The 25,149-nt window shown below is 53.1% G+C and overlaps 1 protein-coding gene across 5 annotated transcripts in view; it reads right to left on the bottom strand.

The window, feature by feature from the left end:
- Positions 1-25,149, bottom strand: part of ACOT7 (acyl-CoA thioesterase 7) — a 100,752-nt gene that overhangs the window by 64,722 nt on the left and 10,881 nt on the right. For 3 of the 5 annotated variants that reach the window (XM_058719297.1, XM_058719293.1, XM_058719294.1), the window contains one exon: positions 2,888-3,005. In XM_058719297.1, coding sequence (XP_058575280.1) covers positions 2,888-3,005 — 118 coding nt within the window. Of the gene's footprint in view, positions 1-2,887; positions 3,006-20,942; positions 21,249-21,859; positions 21,997-25,149 lie in introns of those variants that run through there. The other 2 variants (XM_058719296.1, XM_058719295.1) reach the window with 2 other exon arrangements.

The following is a 25,149-nucleotide window of genomic DNA, read 5'->3' as shown; positions in this document are numbered from 1 at the left end:
TGAACAGTCTGATTAGCATGTACCCCCAGGAAGTTGCCCTCTGCCACACTCCCAAAGGCGGCCGGCATCACACTGCCTGTTGGGCTCAGATACCCAGAAAACCACAGGGGCTGGGCTCCTGAGTGACCACAGGACTTTGGGCCAGGAGAGCAGCTTCAGAAGCAGGGCCAGAAAGAATAGCGCTGGGCCCTGGGCTCAACTCCCAGCTCTGTCACTCATTAGCTCTTGACCTTCTGAAATACAGAAAGGAATGGTGCCGGCAGACTGCTGCCAGGATTCAAGGGGCTGATACGTGGAGAGCGGGGGAGCCGCCCCTCTCATGGGCCGGTGGGGATCAAACGTGTGAGCGAGTGGGTCCAGAAAGGGTTAGCTCTTATCACTGCTGTTGTGTGAGCCACACCTGCCCCTACACCCACTCAGGCCGCCCCCTGCCGATGCCAGCCTCAAGGACGCGGCTCTCTGTGACCTTCAGGAGACCATATAACTTTTCTAGGCCTCCGCTCCTCACCTACAAAGTGGGGTTAAGAAGATGGTTGGGAAGATTCCACAAAGAAAAGAAGGTCAAGCACCCAGGGTGATCACTGGCGCATAAGCGCCTACGAAACGGAGGCTCTCGTTGGGTGACCACTCCACACACGCTTCTGGCAATGAGCAGACAGCCAGCAGGAGCCCACAGTTTTCCAGGCCTCTGCCCAGATGTTGAGCATCCGGCAGAGACCCGACAAACAAAAAGTCCCTCCCTTCGCGGGGCTTACACTCTAACGGGGTGCAAAAGGGGGCGAGCATACCAAAGATACAGGAGCAAAACACAGTGTTCCAGGAATACCTGGGAGCAAGGAGGGAGCTGGTCATCAGGAAAGGCCTGGATGGAGGTCGTATTTACAGAGACCGGAAGGAGGGGCGAGTCATGCAGATATCTGGAGGAAGAATAGCCCTGGCAGAGGGAAGAGGCAGTGCAAAGGCCCAGGGGTAAGAACACACTGGCCAGTTCACACAGCCACAGGAGGGCCAGTGTGGCCCCGGCGAGTGTTGAGAGGAAGGCACGGTAGAGGAGACCCAGGAACTGGCCGGTGCTCAGATCGGGAACCACCCAGCAGGCAGAGCCAACAGGATCAGCTGCCAGTGAGAAGGGGCAGTGAGAAGGAGTCAATGGGTGTAAGTAACTGAATGCCGCAGAGGTCGTTTACGGAGGAGAGGGAGGCTGTGGGAGGAGCGCCCGGGGAAAGGCCCAGGGTGTCTTTTTGGCCTTGTGAAGGTCAAGGGGCCAGTTAAGCATCCAGGTGGAGCCACAAGAGGCCCGGCTGGAAACAGAGCCCTGGGCCTACATGACGGTACTAAAGGCACAGACCGGATGAGGTCTCGAGGCGAGTGGGGTGGGGGTGCCCTCCCCGACTCAGAGCCCCAGAGAAGCCTCTCAGAGATCAGCATCAGCACCCGTGCCAGCATCTACCTGGAGCTGCCTGGGGCTCACATGCCCCCCTGAACCTGGAACTTCTACACCCCTATCCTGGGTCCACCAGTCCAGAAGCATCTCCAAGCCAACGCATCACAACTGTCCTTCCTGCGCCCAGGCTCCCTCCAGGGAGCGCAAGAGGAGAAGCAGAGGCTCAAAGCACAGGTTTGAGGCAGATTCGTGGTCCAGACCTACCCACACTCCCCCATGCAGCCTCGGGCAAGTAGGCGACCTCTTCTCTACGTCCTCACTTGTGCAATGGGGACAATGGGGCGTGGCGAGGATTATGAGTGGGAGCACTTCACAGCTTTGCAGAACATTAAGCACTTACTGACAGCAGTTACACAGGCCCTCACCACCCATGTGGCCTCCCAAGGCCCTCCTCCTCCTCTCCCCTACCCTGAGGTTCTCCTTCCCAGTGTCCAGCCTCTCCCGCCAGGCCCGAGGGGGCCCTCACTGTCTCTCTCAGCCCCCAGGCCCCACAGGCTCAGGCCCACCCTCCCCACGGCCAGCAGAGGGCGTGCTCTGGACACTGCTGGGTTTGCCCCAGAACTCCAAGGGCTCCTGAACAAATCCAGAGTCCTAGCCAGGCAGACGAGCTCCTCCTTCACACCCAGCTCCTCCTGGGTGTCAACGTCCACCCAGTAAGTAACACATTCACCCCGGCCTGGTTTATTACACGCACACGCACACGCACACACAGGTGTTGCTGTCGTATTCTCCTCGAGCCACCCCCGCCCCCGCCAGCATTCCTATCATCACAGCAGGTGGCTGGCAGAGGCCCATGGGGACACAGGTCACAGGACACGGGGACACAGGTCACAGGACACAGGGACACAAAGGCCATGGCTTCCTGTGGTGCCGCATCTCTGCTGACCCCCAGGTGGCAGCGTGGCACAAGACAGACCCCCTTCCCCAAGCAAGGTGGCTGGCAGGCCTCTGGAAGAAAGGTCAGGTCCCTTGGGGCTGGAGGGACGGTAAGAGGTGATGTTCCAAAGCCCCCAGCTGCCTTGAAGTCCCAAAAGCAGAAAGCCCGGCCCTCAACCCAGGCGGTCAGGGGTTTGCTGGCTCGGTACTTGCCCTGGCTCCCCCCCGCCAGGGGGTGGATGGGGCAGAGGAGGCGTCAGACCCAGTGTGGCCAGGCTGGGGATGGGGGTGGGGGTTTAGAAACCAAGACTTTGAGGAGGAGGAGTTTAAAGGCAGCTCTCAGCTCAGTCTCTGGCTGTCCCCTGTCCTCCCTCGCTGGGCCCCAAACCAAGCAACCTACCCAGGGCTTCTGGAAATCCCCAAGGCCCAGGGGATGAAGGAAGGGAAGACTCCAAGCAAACTCCTATCCTGACCCAAGAGTGGTGCAGTGCTGCATACAGAGGGATGCCAGGCCTCCTGGGCCCTGGAACCTTCCATGCAGCCTGCATGACCGCCCCAGACACTTACCCCATTCTGGCTGTTACAGTGCCGGGTGCTGATGATGGCCCCTGCCTCCTCGATCATCTTCAGGATGGTTCCACCGTGGACATTGCCAGCCACATTGGCATCATCCGGCCTCATGATCCTAGGCAGAGGAGAGAGAAGTAGGATGAGGCTCCTGAGAAGGACGTCACTCATCAACAGTGACCACCCAGGGTGAGGAGAAGGTCCTCCAAAGAGACCAATGGCTCCCAAAGAAGGAAAAAGAACTTTCCATGAGTTTGGTCACAGTGGGCTGCTGACCTGACAGCCCCAGGCAAGAGGCCACCAGGTCCTGTTTCCACGGGAGGGAGGAGGGCAGAGAGCAGGAAGTTGTCCCCGAGAGCTACAGGCACCCAGCAGAGAAGGGGTGACAGCGGGGACCTTTGGCAGAGGCAGCAAGGTGGCGGCATGACCGTTGGGAGTTCCCAGCACTCCTGCCCTTCCTGCTTCCCAGGCTCCCCAAAGACCTGGGGTTGAATGAGCAGGGCAGGGCTGAATGAGCATGAGGACACAGGCTGTGACCCGCTTGGACAGCAGACAAATTCCCGGGACAGGACCCCCCCTATCAGGAGTCCCAGTGGGGCCGGCTGCCCTGAGAACTGGAAACAAGCCACAGCTCTAGGTACAAAGGCACAAAGTTCCACTGTAAGAGACATAAATCCTGGGGCCATAACGCCCAGCACGGTGACTAACATTAACAGCACTGCACTGTATGAAAGTTGCCGCAGTTAAAGCTCTCGCCACAGGGAAAAAACATCTGTCAGGTGATGTGTGTTAACTAAACTCACTGCAGTGATCGTTTTGCAAAATGTACACACATCAAACCATCACCGTGGGGCGCCGGGGTGGCTCAATTGGTTGAGTGTCTGACTTCAGCTCAGGTCATGATCTCACAGTCTGTGAGTTCAGGCCCCACGTCGGGCTCTGTGCTGACAGCTCGGAGCCTGGAGCCTGCTTCGGATTCTGTGTCTCCCTCTCTCTCTGCCCCTCCCTTACTTGCGCTCTGTCTCTGTCTCTGTCTCTCTCTCTCTCTCTCTCTCTCTCTCAAAAATAAATAAACTTTAAAAAATGTTTATTAAAAACTTGAAATGTTATTTAAGTTAATAAATGTTTATTAAAAATTTAAATGTTTTTAAAAACTTAAAAAAAAAACCCTATTGTTATCAACCTCTTTCCTTTGGAATCATCTGCAATTTCGTGAAGGACAGACGGTCATTTCCACACAGAGAAGCTGGTCCTCCTGCGAGCACAGGTACCACAGAGGCTGCCATTGGGCAGGGGCTGGCCAGGGAGAGCTTAGCTCCTGGGCTCTAGAGCGCTGGGGAAACTTGAATCCAGCCTTTCCCCTTGGGCCTCACTTTGCCTGTCTGTAAAGCACAGCTGTGCCCGCCACTGTTGGTTGACCCACAGCAATGCTGTGCGACCTGGGAGAGAAGGGCAGAGGAGGAAGTGCTCACATCCGGCGGGACACTGAGTCAGAGGCTGATAAGGAAGCAGCCTGTGAGATAGGAGGCTGGAGATAGTGTCTGGAGTTGCAGACTGAGGGTCCCCAGAAACCCCACACCATCAACATTGGGCTGCCCCAGGATCCTGGGCAACTGGGAGTAAATGCCAGGAGCTCCAGACCACACGCTTGAGGCACGAAAGCTCACTGGGACACTTGCTGTCCCCCACCCTTCCTGGTCACCCTGGGTCCTGCACCAGGCACCGACCTAATTCCCCAGGCCAGCTGGCCACTCAGACATAAACCTCCCTCCACTGGACCTGATCCTGACCGAGCACTCTGCGGTTACCCTGAGTCCCCTGGGTCCCCAGTGCCCCCCCACTGCTCAAGGCCATTCACTCTGTCAGGGCCTTCCTCCCCAGTTCACTTCCCCAGGGCTCTCCTTGCCCACGCCCTGGTCCTCCCCAGGCACAAGTGAGGGCAGCCAGGAGAACGTGTGGTCCCTCATTCAAGCTTCTGTTTTCCCATTTTTTTTTAAGTTTATTAAATTTATTTATTTTGAGAGACAGAGAGAGAGCAAGCGGGAGAGGAACAGAGAAGGAGGGAGACAGAATCCCAAGCAGGCTCCACACCATCAGTGCAGAGCCCAGCGCAGGGCTTGAACTCATGAACTGTGAGATCAGACACTTATAACTGACCGAGCCACCCAGGAGCCCCTGTTTTCCCAGGTTTAATGCAGCCATGGGTATGAAAAGGGCTTCTCTTTCCTCTTCACTATTAAAAAAACAAGTAAAGAAAACCCGGTGAAGCAAGCAGCACTGACCACAGCACCTGGTCGGGGAGGCATCTCTGCACCTGCCCATCTCCTCCTGCACTTAACCAGCCACTCATCCCACTGCCTGGAGAGTCATCTTAAGCAGGAATCTAGTCCTCAATCACCTCTCTCATCTAAAGAATAAAGACTCACCTCACTAGTGAGGAACTTGATGCCCTCAGGCATCTGGAACTTCTGTGTCATCATCAGCCACCGCCCTGGCCAAACCAGAGCATCAGCCAGGGCCTTCCTACCACCCTACCTGGATCCACCTGTTCCAGCAACATCCGACCTACGGTCTGGGAGGAAAAGGGACTCATCCACGAATGGGGGCGGGAATAAGTAGACACAACCTCATGGAGGACAGCCCGGCATTCCCAAACTCCAAAGGCACAGGCGGGCTCCGACCCAGCAATTCCAGCTGTAGGAGTGTGTCCCACGGATGTTTCCAAATGTGAGTAAACCTGTTTGTTGCCCATTGCATTCCGTGTAGCCGGCCTCACAGCAGACACCTTGAAGGCAAGCCCCGTCCTCCTGTTCCTTAGCCCCACATAGAGCTTTTATACTGGGTTGAACTGTGTCCCCCGAAAGATACGTTCAAGCTCTAGCCGCTGGAACCTGTGAATGGGGCTGTAGTTAGATACGGGTCTTAGTGGGGGTGCCTGGTGGCTCAGTCGGTTAAGCGTCGACTTCGACTCAGGTAATGATCCCACGGCTCACAGGTTTGAGCCCCTTGTAGGGTTCTGTGCTGACAGCTCAGAGCCTAGGGCCTGCTTCAGATTCTGTGTCTCCCTCTCCCTCTGCCCCTCCCCTGCTCGTGCTTGCTCTCCCTCCCCTCTCAAAAATAAATAAACAGTAAAAAAAAAAAAAATTTTTTTTAATGTTTATTTTTGAGACAGAGACAGAGCATGAACAGGGGAGAGTCAGAGAGAGAGGGAGACACAGAATCTGAAGCAGGCTCCAGGCTCTGAGCTGTCAGCACAGAGCCCGACGCAGGGCTTGAACTCACAAACCGCAAGATCACGACCTGAGCCGAAGTCGGATGCTTAACCGACTGAGCCACCCAGGCGCCCCAAGATTTTTTTTTTTAATGTTTCTTAATTTATTTTTGAGACAGAGTGAGACAAAGCGTGAGCAGGGGAGGGACAGAGAGAGAGCGAGACACAGAATCGGAAGCAGGCTCCAGGCTCTGAGCTGTCAGCACAGAGCCCGATGCGGGGCTTGAACTCACGGACCGTGAGATTATGACCTGAGCCGAAGTCGGACGCTTAACCGACTGAGCCACCCAGGCGCACCTAAAAAAATTTTTTTTTAATACAGAACAGGGTCTTTGCAAATGTCATCAAGTTAAGATGAGGTCGTTAGGGTGTGCCCTAATGCAGTGTGCACAGCACCCTTTTGAAAAGAGGGAAATGGACACACGCCGGGGAGCAGGCAGAGGCCCGAGTGATACATCCAGAAGCCCAAAAATGCAGGACGCCAGGAGGCACCAGAAGCTGGAAGAGGCAAGGAAGGATCCTCCCCTCGGGCCCTCGGAGGGAGTGTGGCCCTGCCGACAGCAGGATCTGTCTTGTGGCTTGTGGCTTGTGGCCTCCGGGCTGTGAGAACATAAATTTCTATTGTAAGCCACCCTATGTGTGGTCATTTGTCCTGGCAGGACACTGACACTCACATTCACACTCAGGGGGGCTTTGCCCCATGCACAGAAAACAGCAGGGAGTGACAGGAGAGCCCACAAGACCTGCGGGTGTGGCGGCCTCCCCAGCCTGGGGAGCCCAGGCCAGGGGGTGCCCGCACCACAGGGGGCTGTGGTCAGCCTGATTCTCACCCAAACATGTCAGCGCTACAACGTAACAGTGCTGCAGGAGTCCATGGTTACTGGGCTGGAGAGGCCTGCTTCCGTCTCCCACGGTGGAAGCTAGAATAGCTCTCTGAGGGAGAAGGCCGGCTCCACACACAGCCAGATTTCCGGGACAGATAAAGTCTCCCGGATTTTCCACCTGCACCAAAGACCAGCAGAGACTCTGGGGGGGGTTCAAGTGGGGGCACACGGGGCAGCCAGGGCTAAGGACACCTCACAGACTGTGCAGAAGGTCCCCGGGCCCATCCTTTCTAAATGAAGCTCAAAATAGAGAGGCAATGATGGGTGTCCTGAGCAGGAACAACCCCCAGGAGCTTCTGCCCTGACCTTACCCACAGCGGCAGCTTTCAAGCTTCCTTTGTGCTCAGCACAGGGAACAGTCGCCTTGGCAGGGAGACAAGGAAGAATAGGGAGTGCCATTCCTGGTGCCCACAGGGTGGGCACGGGCCTTGCCCATGGCACATGTGAAACCTCATGTTTCTATGGGGGCCTCTGCCAACCAGAAGCCCAAGTGACACTGCTTATCCCCTCTAATTTGCTGCCAAGGAAGGTTCCAGGAAAGTTCCTTCAGCCCCAGAGCCCACCCCCACCCCCCATCCCCTACAAGAGGCAAGGGAGGAGAAGTGGCTGGGCCAGGAAAAAGTCCCTGGGGCTCTTTCAGGTCCCAGAGCAGGCATGGGGTCGGGGGTGCCAATCACACCGAACACCCAGGCTCACACTTCGGCTGGGACAGGGGAATGAACCAGGAGAAGGCTCCAGGGGGTAGCGGACCAGCACCCACTGATCCTGAGAATGCAGAACCTTCGGGGGCTGAGCAGGCAGGACGCTCAGCAGAGCCCTGCCCAACCAGGGAACCGGCTGGCAAGAGAAAGAAACACAGTTGCCATCATTCCTGGGGCTCCAGCCAGGAGGGAGACCTCTGAGCCCCACGGCTCCACGGCCCCACTCTTCTGGGAACCCAGGGTCTGACCCTGCCAGGCCCCCAGGCCCCCAGGTGTCACGCAGAGACTGGACTTCCCGTCCCAGCCTCCATTAACCACCTCACATCCGACTCAGCAAGAATCAGGCCAGGCACAGCTGTCCCTGGCCACACGAAGGGGCCGCGTCCCCTCTACATCGGACCCCTTCAAAGGGCCCCCAGATGGATGCCCCTAAGAGAAGGGGGCGGCGCGTGACTTTGTGGTACCTGCTCATCTGGGAAGCTATACCCGCTGGTTTGCCCCAGATCCCAGTTCCCGAGAGGCAAGGCGGCTAGCGGCAGCCAGAGCACCCGCCCTTCCCCACCACAAGCACCGTCCCAACTCCCCGCCACACCAGGCTGCCCAATCTAACCAGGAAGAGGCTGCCTCCCCAGTCTGATCCGAAGACTGTACCAAAGGCCAGCTGTCATAGCAACCTCGCTTTGTAAATAATGACAGCGGAGAAGTACATCTTCGAGCCCTCCCGCTGCTGTCTCTGAGATAAAGAAGTCACAGGTGCCTCTCTGAGAAGCCTCTAGGGGGCCCAAGGAGAGGGCAAACGCCCACCCAGACTTTTCTCAGCAGAGGCCGGGCCCCAGGCCTGGATCCCCTGCAAGCCTTCTGAGCCTCCCAAGACGCAGACAGGGGAGGAGGGTCTCAGGCCAGAGGGAGACTCACAGCAAGAGGTCACAGTTGGTGCAGAGCCCCACATCCTGCTCAGAGGGGCTGGCATCTGACACCTGTCCCCGAAGCTACCTCCTGGAGGTCGAGGGTCCAGGTGACCCACTGGCTCTGCCAGCCCCGGCACTCCCCTGGCTGGCACCCCCACCCCCACACAGACCTGCCTCCTCCCCTCTCCGGTGCCAGGCTGCCAGGGACAGGCCTTCCGTCTCCCCTCCCGCTGGGTGCCAGGCAAGCCGTCAGAGTGGCCGAGGAGCACGTGTGACAGTGGCAGTCCTGGGAGAGGAGGCCGGATGTGTAATTATTACCCCCGCGTCCCAGGGCACCTCCACACAAGGCCACTTTCCCAGGAACCCGCAGCCAGGACACTGGGCAGAGCACAGCCTCCGTCCATCAGGCAGGGTGATGGCCACCACCAATGAATGAATCTGCCTGCAAGCCACCTGAGAGAGTCCTTCCTGAAAACTGTCATCCTGGCTTGGCTCCTGGGCACCGGTCCACCTCACCTGCAGGGCGACTCTGGCAGGTTTTGTGCTCGAGGGGTAAAGTGAGGACAGAGCAAGCTGGGCCCGCTGCTCACTCACACACAGCCCTCACCAGAGGCCCAGCACGCTCCCGGCTCCCGGCGGCCTCCCTGAAGTGCAGACAAATTACGCCTAAAGGTCCAGGTACCATTGTCCCCAGTCTGCCCACGTTTGTACGAAGAGAGAGAGAAGGAAAACTCCAGACTGACCAACAGCACAGAGCCTGGTTCCACAGGGAGGGAGGCCGGCCGGGGCAGGAAGTGGCAAGGCTGTCCTCGGGCGAGAGGGCCCCTGAAGGGATAAGGGGGCCTGCTGACCACACCCAAAATGTCTACCTGGAGGGGGCAGTCAGGGCAGAATCTGGGCGGAAAACCTTCCCCAACAGCCTTCCCCGCCCACACCGCCTGACGGGGGCCCTGGCGGGACGGCAGACCTCCTTCGGCCTCTTGGCTGTCCCTGACGTTGCTTGATCCTGAGTAGAAATGACCCCATTTGCAGGGAGGTCTGAGGACTATTCCTGTAGGACATGGCCTGGGGCCATCCTGCTCACTGCTGTGTCCCCAGCAGCTGGCACCGGGCCGGGCACACAGCAAAGTGCCATGAATAGGTGTCAAATCAGGGAGTGAGCCAGTGCCTGGGAGACACAGAATGGACAGAGGCCCCCACTCCATCCGCCCTATTCCCCTCCAGTCAGCTGGGTGCTTAGGCCCTGCGTGCACCCGGCCAGCAGCCTGCCCCACGCCTCGCCTGGACCAAGAGGTCAAAAGCGTTGCTCCCCAAGGCCACTAAGGATGCAGACTCCCATAGTGGGTTCTGGGTGCCCCCTAAGAGAGCCGTGTGCCGGGTCTGGTCAAACCCATCTATCACCTTCAGGTCAGAAAAAAGGCCCCAAGGCCACAGGTGCCCACTCTGGCCACGGGGCATCCCACAGCCATGTGTCCAGGCACCACAGCCCTTCCCACTCCACAACCACAACCAGGGACCGCACCCCCCCCCCCCGCCGCCCAGGTAGCGCCACCCCCAGCCATCCCACAGGTTCTTACAGCTTGGCTTTCTCCCTAAGACAGGCCTCGTCAGCTCCTTTCCTGAACACTTTTAGGGACACACCTCGCCGAAGCAGAAGCATGGTCTCTGTTAGCCCCTTCTAGAGCTATGGCCAGATGGGACCAGAGGGGGGCCTCAGCCCGGATGCTATGCCCTTTGGACTTGGCCCCATTCCTCAATGCAGGCATCGCAGCCTCCCTAAGCAACGCTGGCTTCTCTCCCCCTTGGTCCCAACCCTGGGTGTGCTGGGCACACTGCCCACGCCAGGCGACGGGTGGCCACCCCATCACTCCCATGACCTTTTCAAATCCCTTACAATCACAGGAAATTGAGTCGAAAGAGTCGCTGGAAACTACCCACTTCAGGCCCCAACTTTTACCTGTCAGGAAAGCAGGCACACAGAAGGCCGGAGGCTTGCCCAGGCCCACATCAGGTAGACCTGGGGGACTGGGCGCTCGGCACCTTCACGATGGCGTCCTGGGAGGGGGCTGGGCCCGGGGCCAAGCGAGACGCACCCTCCTGCACGCTGCGGACCTCCCATCAAAACACCACCCAGGTGACGCAGTCGATGACGCACATGCAGACGAGAACCGGGCACGACTTGCCCCACCAGGTTCGTTCTCAGTTACGGAAAGATCGTGAAGATACACAAGACTGGCGTAAAGAGAAACAGTCCTCACGGGAGCACACGGGGGTCCTGCAACCAGCGGGCACCTGAACAAGGGATCTGGGATCGAGAAGTCAGCCGGCGCTGGGCTGGGCTGACGGAGCACATGGTGCTGTGACGCGGGGCTGGCCATGCAGGAAGAGGCACCCAAATCCACGACCGAGAAACGCTTTGAAACAAGCCGCTGAGTTAAGACCCTATTGTCACCATTAGAGGGAAGACAGTTTTCAGACTTGGAATGACCCACTAATGACAGGCACGATCAATTACTTAACATCTGGATACAGGGATACAACCTAAACCAGAAGAACCAAGATTTTAAAAACAAACAAACAAACAAACAAACAAAACCAAAACACAGAAAGGGAATGAGGGAAATCTGCAGGAAGTGGCACAACCAGGGGCACCTGGGTGGCTCAGTCGGTTGGGCGTCCAACTTCGGCTCAGGTCAGAATCTCTTACTCTGTGACTTTGAGCCCCGCGTTGGGCTCTGTGCTGACCGCTCAGGGCCTGGAGCCTGCTTCGGGTTCTGTGTCTCCCTCTCTCTCTGTCCCTCCCCTGCTCATGCTGTCTCGCTCTCTGTCTCTCTCTTAAAAATAAACATAAAAAAAATTTTTTTAAATGACACAACCAAGTGAAATATCTAAAAGTCCACCATGGCTCAGTCAAATCAGCAAGGACCATACCTCACCTCTGCAGGCCTCCACGGCCACGCCGACTGAGCCATTAACAGACCTTTCCACAGAAAGGAATCGTTTGTTTTCAGCCTTATGAGTAAATAATTTCAAAGTTAAATAACCATGAGGTGGTTCCTCATGTTCTAAATTAACCAAGAACTATTTAAAAAAAATTTTTTTAACGTTTATTTATTATTGAGAGACAGAGACAGAGCATGAGCAGGGGAGAGGCAGAGAGAGGAGGAGACAGAATCCGAAGCAGGCTCCAGGCTCTGACCTGTCAGCACAGAGCCTGACGCGGGGCTCGAACTCACGAACCGTGAGATCACGACCCGAGCCAAAGTCTGACACTCAACCGGCTGAGCCACCCAGGCGCCCCAACCAAGAACTATTTTAAACGATACAACCAGACATCCGGAAAGGTTCACAGCAACATTATTCGTCGTAGCCAAAAAAGGTGGGAAGGATACAGATGCCCATCACAGATGAACGGATAAATCAGAAGTGGTCTCTCCAAGCAATGGGATATGATCTGACTCTAAGAAGGAATTGAGTAGCAATGTTTACTACCACATGGAAGAATCTTGAACAAGTGCTGCTGAGCACAAGAAGCCTGTCACATAAGGCATGATTCTATTCACAGGAAACGTCCAGGACAGGCAAATCCAGACTGGTGGTTGCCAGGGCCTGGGAGAGGTGAATGGGGAGTGATAGCTAACAGGCACAGCGTTTATTCTGGGGGTGAATAAAATGTTCTGGAATTCAAGAACAGTGATGGTTATACAACCTTGTGAATATACCAGAAAACACTGAACTGTCCTCAAGAGTAAATGAACTTACAGGACATGAGTTATATCATGATAAAGCTGTTCAACCTGTTTGCAGACAGCTGTGGAGAAACAGGCCCATACCTCCACTTCCAGAACTTTCTGTGTTGGCCAGACCTCCAAAGACTCACTTGGCCAAGGAAGAGCGCTCTGGGAATGTAGCCCAAAGAAAACCACACACAGCTGGACATGGCAGGCTGCAGCCACAGTGTTTCTGATACTAAACAAAGTCCAGCTAGCTCAGGGGGCCCTGGGCATGGGTGAGGTTGCGTCTGGTGTGCATTTCTCTGGAATTAAGTGGCAACCCTTCTGTTCAGCTTTCAAAGGCATCTGGAAGCTGACAAAGGTCGAGAGTCACATCAGGCTCTCTGCTGTCAGCTTGAAGCCTGCTTCTGATCCTCGGTCTCCCTCTCTCTCTGCCCCTCACCTGCTCGCCCTGTCTCTCTCTCTCTCAAAAATAAAAACATAATAATAATAATTTTTAAAAACTTAAAAAAAAAAAGAGTAAGAGGCAAGCCACGGACCGGGAGGAAACGTTTACAAAACACGTATCTGATGAAGGACTTGTATCCAAAATAAATGAAGAGCTCTTAAAAATTCTATGATAACAACCAATATGAAAAGGGGCAAAAGGGGGGCGCCTGGGTGGCGCAGTCGGTTAAGCGTCCGACTTCAGCCAGGTCACGATCTCGCGGTCCGTGAGTTCGAGCCCCGCGTCAGGCTCTGGGCTGATGGCTCGGAGCCTGGAGCCTGTTTCTGATTCTGTGTCTCCCTCTCTCTCTGCCCCTCCCCCGTTCATGCTCTGTCTCTCTCTGTCCCAAAAATAAATAAAAAACGTTGAAAAAAAAAAAAAAATTAAAGGGGCAAAAGGTATGAACAGACGTCTCGTGAAACAAGACACACAGACGGTAAATAAGCATATGGGAAGATGTGCACCGTCACAGGCCACCAGGGGACTGCAAATTAGAACCATGGCAGTGACACCACTGTCAGGGGTGGAACAGCAGGACCTCTCTCACTGCTGGTGGGGACGCAACACAGTGCGGCCGCTTTGGAAGACGGTGTGGCAATTTCCTACAAAACTAACTACCCGGGGTGCCTGGGGGCGCTCAGTCAGTTAGGCGTCCAACTGCAGCTCAGGTCATGATCTCTCAGTCTGTGAGTTCGAGCCCCGTGTCGGGCTCTGTGCTGACAGCTCAGAGCCCGGAAGCCTGCTTCGGATGCTGTGTCTCCCTCTCTCTCTGCCCCTCCCCCGCTCATGCTCTGTCTCCGTCTTTCAAAAACAAATAAATGTTAAAAAAATTTTTTTAACCGAACTGTACCCTTTAATTTTAATTAACTATATTCTGCTCTCTACTGCATTAATGATGTAAAATTTAGTAGGTACATGGAAGCAATTAAAGAAAAATCAAGTAAAAAAAACTATTGTTGGTTTGAATTGTTGGTTATTGAATTAAGAATCTTAATGGGGCGCTTGGGTGGCTCAGTTGAGCGTCCCACTCTTGATCGCAGCTCAGGTCAGATCTCACGGTTTGTGAGTTCGAGCCCCACATCGGGCTCCACACTGACAACACACAGCCTGCTTGGGAGTCTTTCTCTCTCCTTCTCTCTCCCCTCCCCCACTCACATGCACTCTCTCTCTCAAAACAAACTTTAAAAAAAAAGAATAAAAATTTAAAAAAAGGATCAATAGCCACGATCGAGTGGGATTTGATCCAGAGACTCAAGGATGATGCAATATCCTACAAATCAATCAACGTGACATGCCACATGAACAAAAAAATGAAGGAAGAAGTGAAATCGACCAAAACAAATCATACAAATACTGTATGATTTTCCTTATGCGTAGAATCTAAAAAAATAAAACAAAAAACCAATAAGATAACAGACTCATAAATAGAGACAAATATCATCAAGAATAGTGTAATAACTCCGTATGGTAACAGACGGTCACGGCACTTAGGGTGAACATTTCGTCACGTATGTAAATGTCCATCCACTATGTTGTACACCTGAAACTAATACAATAGTGTGACAACTACGTTCAATTAAAAAAAAGAATATTGGCAACATGTTTCAGATACCACGGGATCAATTAGGCAGCTTCAGGCTGGCTTGTGAGTGTTATCACCTCAGCTTTCATAAGGCACATGACATAGTGGGCTCAGCCTGTCATCAACGGAGGCAGAGCACCAATCAAACAGGACTTAGTTTCCTGAGACACGGGAGGACACCAGAAAGCAGTGTCGCCGTTAAAGCTCTGGTTCCAAACACAAGCCACATCTGAGCGAACACAGCACCAGCACAGCCAAAAACACACACAAAAAGTGTGGCATTTACTGAGAATGATGGCCACCCACGCTCGCTCACCCTGATCAGTTACAAGGCTACAATTTCCATCTGCTAAGTGCCCACAAGGTAATGAAATATTTAGCTGGCTCGAAGAGAGACTGAATTGGAAGCCTGGGGACTTTCAATAGGTGGAGAGAGGGGCAGGGTCCGTCTCCAGCACGCCCCCTACAGACCCCAGCTGGGGTGTGCCAAGGCAGGCCAAGACAGGGGTTGAGGGATCAGAAACGAACCCCAAGCATTTTCCAGTCCCGTGCCCTGAATGACAGCAAAGCACTCACACCAGGTGCCCTTCTAAGACCCATCAGACAAATCTTATGGGGGCGAGGACTTCAGGGTCTTCTCCCAGACCCAGGGAGCAACACCCTGACCTCGCGGCATCAGGAAACTCATGTTCCCTAAGGCTCAGAGACGCCCTCAGCATCGTGCTGAGTTTGGGAGACACACCACACCTTAGACTTTTAATCCTACCCATTCATAAGCCAAAGTAAACAACAGGCCATTTCTGGGGCAGCGGGCGGGCTGGAGCTGTCTCCACCACCTGCCCCCTCCCTTTACAGCAGCATTTGCCCCTGGTCAGGGCAGGCGATGAGGTACAGAGAACTCGGTGTTGAGAGACCTGGGTTTCAGTGTCCACTGGAGTCACTCCCACACTCGGTTCACCCTATCTGTAAAATGAGGGTGATTCCTGTGCCCCCCCCCCCCGGGGCTGAGAGCTAAGCAAGCGAGCTTGAAGGGTGCAGGGTGCAGATGGGAGCCGGGGCGAGCTCTCAGAACGCAGGTTTTGCCCCTGAACACAGGGCCGCTCCCCTGTCAGCTGATGTCGGGCTTTGCTCCACATCAAGACGGTAAGAAAATAAGTTTTATTACAAAAGCAGTTCTTTCTCCCGATGCTTCAACCTCCCAGTCTGATGTTATCTCCCTGGCTGGATTAAAATTCTGATTTGCTAGGTCGCCCGGGTGGCTCAGTCGGTGAAACATCCGACTTTGGCTCAGGTCATGATCTCGCGGTTCATGAGTTCAGGCCCCATGTCCGCCTCTGTGCTGACAGCTCAGAGCCTGGAGCCTGCTTCGGATTCTGTGTCTCCTTCTCTGTCTCCCACTCCCACTCTGTCTCCCTCTCAAAAATAAATAAACATGAAAAAGAAAATTCTAATTTCCCTGGGGCACCTGGGTGGCTCAGTTAGTTAAGCATCTGACTTTGGCTCAGGTCATGATCTCTTAGTTCGTGAGTTCAAGCCCCTCATTGCATCGGGCTATCTGCTCTCAGCTGTCTGCTCTCAGCACAGAGCCTGCTTTGGATCCTCTGTCTCCCTCTCTCTCTGACCCTCCCCAGCTTGTTCTCTCTCTCTCTCTCTCTCTCTCTCTCTCTCTCTCTCTCTCTCTCAAAATAAATAAATAAACTTTAAAAAAAAGGCCCTAAAATTCTGATTTGCTTGTTATGTCCAATGTCCAATTAAATGTCTCACAGGGCCACAGGGCACACTCAAGGCCATGACTGCTACAGGCAACTTCCCACCTCCCAGGGTTTTTAAACACCCTTTATTATTTTTTTATGTTTATTTATTTATTTTTAATTATTTTTTAATTAAAAAAATTTTTTTAATGTTTTTATTTGCTTTTGAGACAGAGAGAAACAGAGCACAAGCAGGGGAGGGGCAGAGAGAGAGGGAGACACAGAATCCGAAGCAGGCTCCAGGCTCCGAGCTGTCAGCACAGAGCCCGACGTGGGGCTCAAACCCACGGACTGTGAGATCATGACCTGAGCCAAAGCCCAACGCCAAACCGACTGAGCCACCCAGGCGCCCCAATGTTTATTTATTTTTGAGAGAGAGGCAGAGACAGAGTGCAAGCAGGGGAGGGGCAGAGAGAGAAGGAGACACAGAATCTGAAGCAGGCTCCAGGCTCCAAGCTGTCAGCACAGAGTCCAATGTGGGGCTCGAACTCACGAACTGTGAGATCATGAGCTGAGCCGAAGTTGGACGCTCAACTGACTGAGCCACCCAGGTGCTCCTTAAACACCCTCTAGATGGGCAGTCACGCCTGCTGGACCTGCCCCACAGCAAGCCCAAGCCTAAGGGAGGAAATTCAGGGCACCAGGGGGTTCTGCCTGTCTGGCACAGCCCAGGAAGGTCCCCAACGGGGACCTGCCGCACGGGAGGCAGGTAGGCCTGTACACGAGGCTGCCACCTGCCTGGGACAGGCTGGTCACAGCACGACGCTGCAAGGGGGCGGGGAAGGCCGGAAGGGGCGGGGTTGGTGTTCAGGGACGCGAAGCGGAACCACAGACCCAGGTTGAGACCCCACACAGCCGCCAGGAAGCACAGCCTAGTCATGAAATGAAACCACGTGTGTGATGAACACTCCACAATCTACAGGGCGCAACTTTTACTGTCGGTGGACTTTTGCTTCTGTCCTCAGGGTCAGGGATAACCCGGGGGTGCGGGCCAGGTGTGTGGCTTCAGCCCTGCACTTACCAGCCTGGGACCCTGACAAGTCCTGGGACCTCGGAAGAAGGGGTGGGTCCACCTCAAAAGAATAAAGCTGGACCCTTACCTCACAGATTCAAAATAGGTAAAGCTCTGAACAGAAGGGCTGAGGCTGAAAGAAAACATACAGGTAAGGCTCTGTGACCCTGAGTCTGGCAACGGTTTCTTAGGTGCGACGATAAGAGTACAAGCAACCAAAAAATAAAAAACCTAAACTAGACTGCATGAAAATGTCAAAACTTCTGCGCTTCAAGGGACACCTGGGTGGCTCAGTCGGTTGAGCGTCTGGCTCGTGACTTTGGCTCAGGTCATGATCTCACGGTTCGTGAGGTTGATCCCCGCATCGGGTTCTGTGCTGATGGCATGAGGCCTGCTTGAGATTCTGTCTCCCTCTCTCTCTCTGCCCCTCCCCCACTCATGCACGAGCATGTGTGCTCTCTCTCTAAATAAACATGAAAAAATAAAAAAAGGTTTGTGCTTTAAGACAGAACATCCATGGGGCGCCTGGATGGCTCAGTCAGTTAAGCATCGGACTTCGGCTCAGGTCATGATCTCGCACTCCGTGAGTTCGAGCCCCACGTCAGGCTCTGTGCTGACAGCTCAGAGCCTGAGCCACTTTCAGATTCTGTGTCTCCCTCTCTCTCTGACCCTCCCCCATTCATGCTGTCTCTCCCTGTCTCAAAAATAAAATAAACATTAAAAAAAAATTAAAAAAAAAAAGAACATCCAAAGCGAAAAGACTGAATGGGAGAAAATCTCTGCAAACCATGTATCTGAGAAGGGTCTTATCTCTAGAATACAGAAGGAAGTCTTAACAACTCAGTAACGGAAAGACAAATATGCCAAATGAAAAACAGGTAAAGAAACAAAACAGCCAAGCTGAACAAATGGCTGATAAGCACTCAGCGTCATTACTCATCAGAGAAATTCAAATCTAAGCCACAAGGAGATAGGCGGCTGCAATCCAAAAGGCAAATAAATACCCAGCACGAGGGGGATGTGGACCGCCCCCGCACTGCTGGGGGAGGGGGGGAAACAGCCCAGTTGGAAAACACCCCGGAAGTTAAACAGAGTAAGCGCATGACCCAGCGGAGCCGTCTTTACTCACACGGCCTCTGACCCCCAAGGTGCAGGTTCTTCTCTTCTGCACCACCAGCTGGGTGTCCTACAATTCAACGCAGTTCTGACGCTAACAGCCCAATTCAACGCAGTTCTGACGCTAACAGCGCAGACCGCATCCAAAGTTCAAGGGCTCCAGGCTGTCCCTGCTTCCACGCCCCTCTCAAGTCCCAGGCCGCCCGAACTTCTGACAAACTGGCTCTAGACTTTGGGGTTCCCACAAAAATCTCCTCCGGTTGGATCATTTGTTGGAGCAGCTCACAGGACTCAGGCAAACTTTGCTTTATTCACATTTACCGGTTTGTTGTAAAGGATTCAGCTCAGGAACAGCCAGATGGAAGAGGCGCATAGCACAAGGTGTGGGGTGGGGTCAGGCACGCTGCCCTTCCGACACCTCCATGTGTTCGGCAACCCGGAAGCTCTCCCAACTCCACTGTTCAGGATCTTTATGGCGGTCACAATGGAGGCATTGGTGATTAACTCAACCTCCAGGCCTCCCTCCCCCCACCGCCATCCCCAGATAGGAGGTGGGGCTGAAAGTTCCACCCCTGTAAGGCAGCCTGCACCAGGCTGGCCACCAGTCCCCATCCTGAAGCCATCTAAAGGGCTCCTGGCCACCTCGCATCTCATCAGCATACCAAAGATACACTCTCACTGGAAGAATTTCTTTTTTTTTTTTTTTTTTAATTTTTTTTCAACGTTTTTTATTTATTTTTGGGACAGAGAGAGACATAGCATGAACGGGGGAGGGGCAGAGAGAGAGGGAGACACAGAATCGGAAACAGGCTCCAGGCTCTGAGCCATCAGCCCAGAGCCTGACGCGGGGCTCGAACTCACGGACCGCGAGATCGTGACCTGGCTGAAGTCGGACGCTTAACCGACTGCGCCACCCAGGCGCCCCCTCACTGGAAGAATTTCAAGTGTCTTAGGAACTCTGTGCCAGGACCCAGGGATAAAGACTAAATACCTTTGTCTTATTAAGCCACACTAGGTATACATTCAAGAGACATCAACGCACATGTCCACACAAAAGCTTGGACAGAAACATTCATAGTAACATTATGCATAATAGATGAAAGGTGGAAACACCGCAAGGTCCATCAGCTGGCAAATGGACATGCAAAATGTGGTATGTCCCCGCACGGTGAATTATTATGAAAGAAGCATGGATACACGCATGATGAAAACATCACGCTATGTGAGAGAAGCCAGATACAAAACACCATATTGCATGATTCCACTTATCTGGAATGTCCAGAAGAGCCGAACTTGCACAGAAAGAAAAATAGATGGAGGCGGTGTAAAAATTAATAAAAATTGAATTAACAAAAAATAAAAAAATATTTATTCGGGTCAGGTCATGATCGCGTGGTTCGTGGGTTCGAGCCCTGCGTCGGGCTCTGTGCTGACAGCTAGGGGCCTGGAGCCTGCTTTGGATTCTGTGTCTCCCTCTCCCTCTGCCCTTCCCCTGCTCATGATCTGTTTCTCTCTCTCTCTCAAAAATAAAAAAATAAACATAAAAAAATTTTTTTAAATAAAAAAATTCATAAGCCTCGTTTGTAATGGAGTCGGGAGGCCAGCAGGGGGAGGTCTCACACCCCACAGACCCAGCAGGAGGAGAGGTATCCTCAGGTCCCACCACACCCCTCCTGCTTGACCACAGGCAGGCCCCAGAAAGGCTCTCCTCCAGCTCCAGCAACAGCCCAGCCAAGGAGAGATTGTCAGAGTTCAGCCAATGGGAAGCCGCTACACTTCCAACTCCCAGTTTGCTCCAAAGGACAGCCCTCCCAGGCCGCCCACCCCTTCCCTCTATAAAGGTTACTCTGTTCTCCAGACTTGCCAGTGGTTTCACAGAAGCTTGCTTGTCTGGAGTTGTAATTCTCTGCTATTCCCAAAGAAACCCATTTTTGCTGGCTAAACTGTACCCTTCAGTGGGGAGTCCTATGGAACACGGATTACGTTTCGATAAATAAAGCTGGTACGAAGTAGAGGGTGATATACTCACCGAACAAAGTTTCTGTAAAGTTTGAAATAAACATAGGAAGGCCACGGTAACAGCACAACGTTGTGCTGCTGAAGATGAGCCCATCGTGCGAGGACAGCTCTGCTGCCCTGCATAAGCTTCTGGTCCAAAAATCGCAGCTTGAGCCCCTGCCCCCGGAGACAGCAGGTGCCCCCACGGCCCCAGACTCCTCGGCAGCAGGTGCCCAGGGAGGGATGAACCCGCACAGCTGTTGGCACGTGCGGTGCTTCAATTTCCACACCTGCCTCCTTCCCTCAAAGGTGCCAGCTGCCCAGAGCCCAGAGCCCACCAATCCCGAAAGCCTACCTCCTCCAACAAAGCCTGGGGGGGCTTCGACTGGGCCCCGGCAGGGAAGCATGCTAGGTTTCCACTTGGATGAACACATTAGTGGGCATGCTCAGTCAAGCAGTTCACTGAACACCCGGTGCTCCAAACCGTCAACAATAAATCCTGAGTCATGTGGCCCACGGCTCCAGGGCGGGCTGCCCAGTCTGCCTTGCACGCTGGACACCAGCGGGAAGAAGGCGCTGCTGTGGGCACAGAAATGTCCTTGTCATCCTACCTTGCAGTGATACAGGGTCGAGACAGCAGATTAGACCTGGTTTCAACAGCCTGCACGGAAGCCCAGCATTTCTCCCCAGGACCCTGGGAGCTCCTGGGCCCCAGATGCTCCCAGGCGGCTGCCTGCCTGCTGAGCTCGCGGAGGCGGAGGCGGAGGCGGAGGGCATAGACTAGCAGCTTCATCATGCAGCGAGTGGTCAGTTCACCCAGTCCTCAGCACAAGGCTTAGCAGCCCCCACTCCCGTCTCCCCAGGGGGCCCGACCCGCCCAGAGCCCTCCAGACAGGAATGCAGATGTCCCTCTCCCCGGAGCCTCCTCCTGGGGCTGCCCCTCCTCCCATGAGTCCACAGTCAAACTGGCAGTTCTGCTTCCGGAAGCATCTCACAGGATGCTTCTCTGCAACCCCAGTGACGCAAGGAATTCATGACTTGGCCTGAAGTCATAGAGTTTGGCTCTCTCCTGAGCAAAGGAGGAAGGCGACAACAGGCTGCGGGATAGCAGCGTGACCATTCACGAAGGAAAAAGGCGCAGAGTGGAGTCGGGAAGCTAGAAGGGGAAGCTACAGCACTTGGCGTCAATGACAATTACAGATTCCAACAGAAGGATCAGCTAAGTGCCTCCACGGAAAACCCTGTACCTTGCATCTTGCACAAGAACTTGACCACCCCTGCAACCCAGCCAATGAGAAACCCTCATCCCCCTGGGCTCTGGCTTTTCTCCAGTGGACTTTCACTCAGAACCCCCCTCCCAACTTCCTCCTCCTCCCCCTCCCCCCCCCATAATATTCCTTTCCTTTGTTGGACTTGCCTTTGTTGGTTTTGCCACAGCTTGCTTGTCCCAACTTGCAACTCTCTGCTCTTCCCAAATAAGCCCATTTTTGCTGATAAAATAGCTGACTTTTCTTATTTCTAAGGTTACCATTTTTTTGGTGATCAGCAGTGGGATCCAGAGGCGACCCCCCAACAACTCCGGGGCTGGTGGACACAAAGGTGCCAGTGCCCCCAAAGCCAACACAGGTCACGGCTTTCTTGCTGACCCTGGAGTGCGAGGGCAAGTTTTCTCCTGGATTTCAAGCTCCACTCTCTTTGTGTGTGAGCTCTCCTGGCTGTATTCAGGATCTATTTTAAGGCTTTGCCCTTTCAGAGTTCTCACTTGGACTTTGGTCGGACTTCTGTTTGGAACTGTGCTGTGTAGGACTTTTGCTTTCTGCTTTCTGCTTCAGATTCTGCGTCTTCCTCTCTCTCTGACCCTTCCTGCTCACCCACTGTATCTCTCTCTCTTAAAAATAAATAAACATTAAAAAAAAAAACAAAAAACTAAAAAAAAAAAAAAGAAGAGAGAAAAGAAACAGGATCCCAGGCATCAAAACTGGGGACGCCCATCCCCCGTTTCTGGGATACACTTGGTTTTATGTTTAAAAACTATGGTCCCCCCAAAAAAAATTTAAAAAAAGAATAATAATAAATAAATAGAAACTATGGTCCCTCCTTGTGCACAGTTCTAATTAAATGGACCACCTTTTTTTTTAAAATTTTTTTTTTTTTAATGTGTATTTATTGTTGAGAAAGAGAGAGAGACAGAGCTCGAGCAGGGGAGGGGCAGAGAGAGAGGGAGACACAGAATCCGAAGCAGGCTCCAGGCTCTGAGCTGTCAGCACAAAGCCTGACGCGGGGGCTCAAACCCATGGACCGTGAGATCGTGACCGGAGCTGGAGTAGGATGCTCAACCGACTGAGCCACCCGGGCGCCCCTTAAATGGACCAACTTAACCAAAAGTAATTTAGAACATCAGTGGCCATGATGGGGAACTTTTCAGCTCCACAAACTTACGCTTCTCAAAACTAAACTGGATAGCCAGGCTCTAAAACTGTCATGACTGAATGGGATGTCTATCTGGACTGGAATTCTGAAGGTTCCAAACATGATCAGGAATCCAGAACTGCCTCTGCAAAACACACTTTCTGGACTGAGGTAAACAAACAGTTAAAGACAAAGAGGCTTCAGGGCACCTGGCTGGCTCGGTGGTGGAGCCTTCGGACTCTTGATCTCTGGGTTCTGAGCTCAAGCCCCACACTGGATACAGTTTCCATAAATTAATTAAATTATATGTGTGTGTGTGTGTGTGTGTGTGTGTGTGTGTATACATATACATATATATATAAACAAAAAGACTTCTGGGGCCTCCTTCCCCCCCACCCCGTCCTCTTTGTCTCAGGGCACACGGCAGACACCTTGCGCTCCAGGCCACCGTCCTCCTTCCCTTCTGCACCACCTTCACCTCCCCTACATCCTCAGCTTCCCCGTTCCAATTCCCTTGCCGATTTTCCATTTTCCTTTGACTCTCTGCCTGCTTCTTCCTGTCCTGAAGCTATTCAAACATGCCTCTTTGGGCCTGGGTGTCTCAGTTGGTTGAGTGTCCGACTCCTGATTTCGGCTGAGGTTTGTGGGTTCAAGCCCCACACCAGGCTGTGCTGACAGCATGGAGCCTGCTTAGGATTCTCCTTCTCTCTCTCTCTCTCTCTCTCTGCCCCTCCCCCTCCAAAATAAGTAAATAAACATTTTAAAATATATTTTAAAATAACAATAAATAAAATAAAATGCACCTCTTTAAAGCTAAGTCTCCTAAGGATCCAAATAAACCCCACATTTCTTACATTCCCTAGACTAAGGCTGAATTTTGAGCCATAGTTAAAGAGTTTCCTAAAGTGACGAAGGACCCCCCCCCCACGGGTTTGCTGAAGAATTTAACACACGTATTCAAACTTGCCAACCTAGTCTCTCAGAGTTATATCAGTTAGTCCACATGGCTCATAGGTGAGGGCCAGGCCAAACTCTGGATGAAACTAGCCCAATGGGATCATCCTGAAAGGGATATAGAGAAACAGACCCCTAACTTTGGCAAGATGCTAGAACACTTCCTGGAAATCTCCAGGGAGCAAGTATAGTAGCCTTTCCTAAAACTGTTGATTGGAACAAAAGTCAGGCTTGCACACAAAAGCCTGATGAACCTGTTCATGACTATTATAATCAACTCCAAATTGTCTTTAAAGAAAATTCTGGTCTTCCCTTAGATGTTGAATCCACCCAGGAAGCATTTAACTATGTTTATGAATGGGCTGAACTGGGATTTTTTTTTTTTCTTTTAGTTAAAAGGACCAGGATGGAATGGGAAACTATGTCCACTCCCAACTGAGTTAGTCTGGTAAACCCGCTCACTTACACCTGTGATGAGTCTCCTAATAAACCACTAAAATTCTCAGTTTTCAATTCCAGCAAATGCAGTCCCTAAACAATACCAAAACCTCCTAGTTTCGGCTATTTTTGCAAAGGGCCAGGACATTGGGATAAAACTGCTATCATGCAGGGGCGCCTGGGTGGCTCAGTCGGTTGAGCGTCCCACTTCAGCTCAGGTGACGATCTCGCGGTCCGTGAGTTCGAGCCCCGCGTCAGGCTCTGTGCTGATGCCTCGGAGCCTGGAGCCTCCTTCGGATTCTGTGTCTCCCTCTCTCTCTGCCCCTCCCCTACTCACACTCCGTGTGTGTGTGTGTGTGTGTGTGTGTGTCTCTCAGAAATAAACAAACATTAAAACTGCTATCACACTAAGCGCTGTGGGCACCGCATCCCTCCAGCCAGTCTTTCCAACGTCCTCCTAATTCCCAACGTTGGGCTCCAAGGAGCTACAGGGGCTCTTGACACAAGCCACCGGCTGCTATGAGGGACTCCAACTTGCCTTCTACAGGACTTTCGTCTAGGACCTCCGAGCAAGAAGTAACGTGGTCATCCTTCGGCACCTGCTGCCCCTCTCACCACTGCACACTAGTGACATCTGTGCCCAGAGAACGCCAGTTTTTCACCGTATTTGATCCACGCGGTGCATCTTCGGTTGGTAAGGATAGCCACTATTCTCTTTACTTTCACTTGGGAGCATAAACACACTTGGACAGAAATGCCCCAGGGTTCCAGAGGGTCCTTACTTTTCAAAGATCTTAAAAGCTGACTTGGATGATATAAAGTTTTCTGTAGGCTCTACTTAATATGATACATAGATGATTTGGTTCTCCAATGCCCTTCTCAAACCTCTTCGCAAGAAGACAGCATCTACCTGCTACAACTTTTGGCCTTAAAGGGACGTAAAATCCCCTGAAGAAAAACTGCAGTTTGCTCCAATCTGGTTTGATTCTAGGAAACCTGATCTCAGAACAAGAACTC

Source organism: Neofelis nebulosa, chromosome 2 (genome assembly GCF_028018385.1).
Source record: "Neofelis nebulosa isolate mNeoNeb1 chromosome 2, mNeoNeb1.pri, whole genome shotgun sequence".
NCBI lineage: Eukaryota > Metazoa > Chordata > Mammalia > Carnivora > Felidae > Neofelis > Neofelis nebulosa.
This window is presented reverse-complemented; position numbering and strand designations above follow the sequence as displayed.